This window comes from Nicotiana sylvestris, chromosome 7 (genome assembly GCF_000393655.2).
Source record: "Nicotiana sylvestris chromosome 7, ASM39365v2, whole genome shotgun sequence".
Classification (NCBI taxonomy): domain Eukaryota; kingdom Viridiplantae; phylum Streptophyta; class Magnoliopsida; order Solanales; family Solanaceae; genus Nicotiana; species Nicotiana sylvestris.
In genome coordinates, this window is record NC_091063.1 from 26,845,752 (window position 1) to 26,848,104 (window position 2,353).

Genomic DNA, 2,353 nt, shown 5'->3' on the forward strand with positions numbered 1-2,353 from the left:
TGTCAGTATTATATTCGTGCTTTTATAATAATATAGACTCTCATATTTTTAAATGATTTTTGACAATATAATATATTTTCAAATGGAATTAGTAATAGGAATTTTTTAAGAAATATATCCTAAAAGTAATAGGATTACAAGGCTAATATATATTCCCAAAAATAATTATACTAATAGAATTCCTAAAGGTAATCATGTAGGATTCCTAATGTGTAGTATTATGTTCTAAAACTAATAGGATTATAAGGCTAATGTCTAGAATTCTGATTATCTCTTTTTATTATAAGTTATTATGCTTAATATTAAAAGGTTATTTTTGTAATCCAACATGCATTTATAATAATATAGATAATATATCATCTTTTGGTCCAATGTCTATTATGTATAGCATCTGAAGAATCTGTCATAAAGTTGATCTTTGAGATTACTTCCTTAGACGCAAAGGAATAAGTAGCATAAGCTTCTTAATTAGCTTCTTTTCTTAATATGAGGATGTTACATTGGAAATTACAGAAAACACAAAACACAATGCATACAAAAGCCAATAATACAAACTCATTAATTTGTTTAATAGCTGTATCTTAACAACTTTAACGACTAGAACAACATCTTGGTACTGCCGTTGTGTAACTACGAGATTTATCATCGGCCATTGCCGCCACCACCACTGCCAGATCCACTTCCTACACCCACACCTTTTCCGGCTCCAGCACCAACACCAACTCCTATGCCAATTCCAACTCCAATTCCAAATCCTCCACCATGTCCGCCTCCTAATCCTCCACCATGTCCACCTCCTAATCCTCCACCTCCACCAGCTCCTCCTCCTAATCCTCCACCTGCTCCACCACCTACGCCTCCACCCGCACCAAAACCACCACCATGGCCTGATCCTCCTCCTACTCCACCTCCACCACCACCTCCAAATCCACCTCCACCTCCAACTCCTCCAGCAGCCCCACCTCCAACGCCACCACCTGCTCCAAATCCACCGCCATGTCCTGAGCCTCCTCCTAGACCGCCTCCTCCACCACCACCACCGCCTCCTCCGCCACCACCTCCTCCTCCTGCAGCTCCTCCTCCAACGCCGCCACCTACACCACCTCCAGCTCCAAATCCTCCTCCATGTCCAGAACCACCTCCTATACCTCCACCACCACCACTGCCTCCACCTCCACCAGCACCACCACCAAGTCCTCCTCCTGCACCACCTCCTACACCTCCTCCGGCTCCAAATCCACCACCATGACCTGACCCTCCACCAACACCTCCTCCTCCGCCACCACCGAAGCCACCACCTCCTCCAACACCGCCTCCAGTGCCAGCACCACCACCAACACCACCGCCAGCTCCAAACCCTCCTCCACTACCTGCTCCACCACCAACTCCTCCACCTCCACCACCCCCTAATCCTCCTCCTCCACCTAGTCCACCTCCAGCTCCTCCGCCAAGACCTCCTCCAGCTCCTCCGCCAAGACCTCCACCAGCTCCTCCGCCACCCCCTAACCCTCCTCCTCCACCTAGTCCACCACCGCCTCCAGCTCCGCCTCCAAACCCTCCACCTGCACCTCTACCACCACCAAAACCTGGACCACCACGTCCACCGCGTCCTCCCCATCCCCCACGTCCACCGCGTCCACCATATCCACCACAACCTCTCCTTCCATATCCACAACCATTATCATTACCCCACCTCGACTCTTCAAGCTTGTCATCACCTAAAGTGATGGCAGTCAATTCCAAGAAAATGCTCAAGAAAAGAAGTAACCCGATAACCCACTTTTGAGAAGAAGAACCCATGGCTGTATATGATCACAAAGGTTCTCAGATCAGATTACTTGTGCTCTTCCTCGCTCAGAGTTTCTGAATATATATAGGCTTAGTTACTCGATCTAAGTTGACAAAATATGGATAGTATTATTAGTCACTCGTCAGCTGAAGACATTAATGTCAACAATGTGCAAAGCTGCATGCATGGTTTATTCGACGCGTTTGAACCGTTGGGGAAGTGGCGGGAACATTAAATGAACCAATAGAATTAGTCAAGAGGCTATAAATCATATATCTACCGGCTATAATTATTGTTTCTCTTTAGATCGAAACTTCGTCAACGCTGATCCAATACTACCGACACAAACCAATAATATTCTAGCTATTGTGTAATGGCATGGCAAATGGGCCATTCTCTTTATTGTACGTGATATTTCTTGCATGGAATGTTTTGATTATCATCCTTTTCTGTATGTGATGGTTCTAATTATATATTTAGAGGAGACTAACATCGAATTTTATTTAGTTCCGGTCCTAGGTATGAAATTTAGGTGTTTAATATATAGTGTCAATTTAGTTGAAT

At 44.8% G+C, this 2,353-nt stretch overlaps 1 protein-coding gene across 1 annotated transcript; it reads right to left on the reverse strand.

Annotated features, from left to right (window-relative positions):
- Positions 1-642: 642 nt before the first annotated feature.
- LOC104214809 (glycine-rich cell wall structural protein 1-like) lies at positions 643-1,800 on the reverse strand. The gene has a single exon (XM_009764530.1). It carries the CDS (start codon positions 1,798-1,800, stop codon positions 643-645), a length of 1,158 nt encoding a protein of 385 aa, XP_009762832.1.
- Positions 1,801-2,353: the final 553 nt, after the last annotated feature.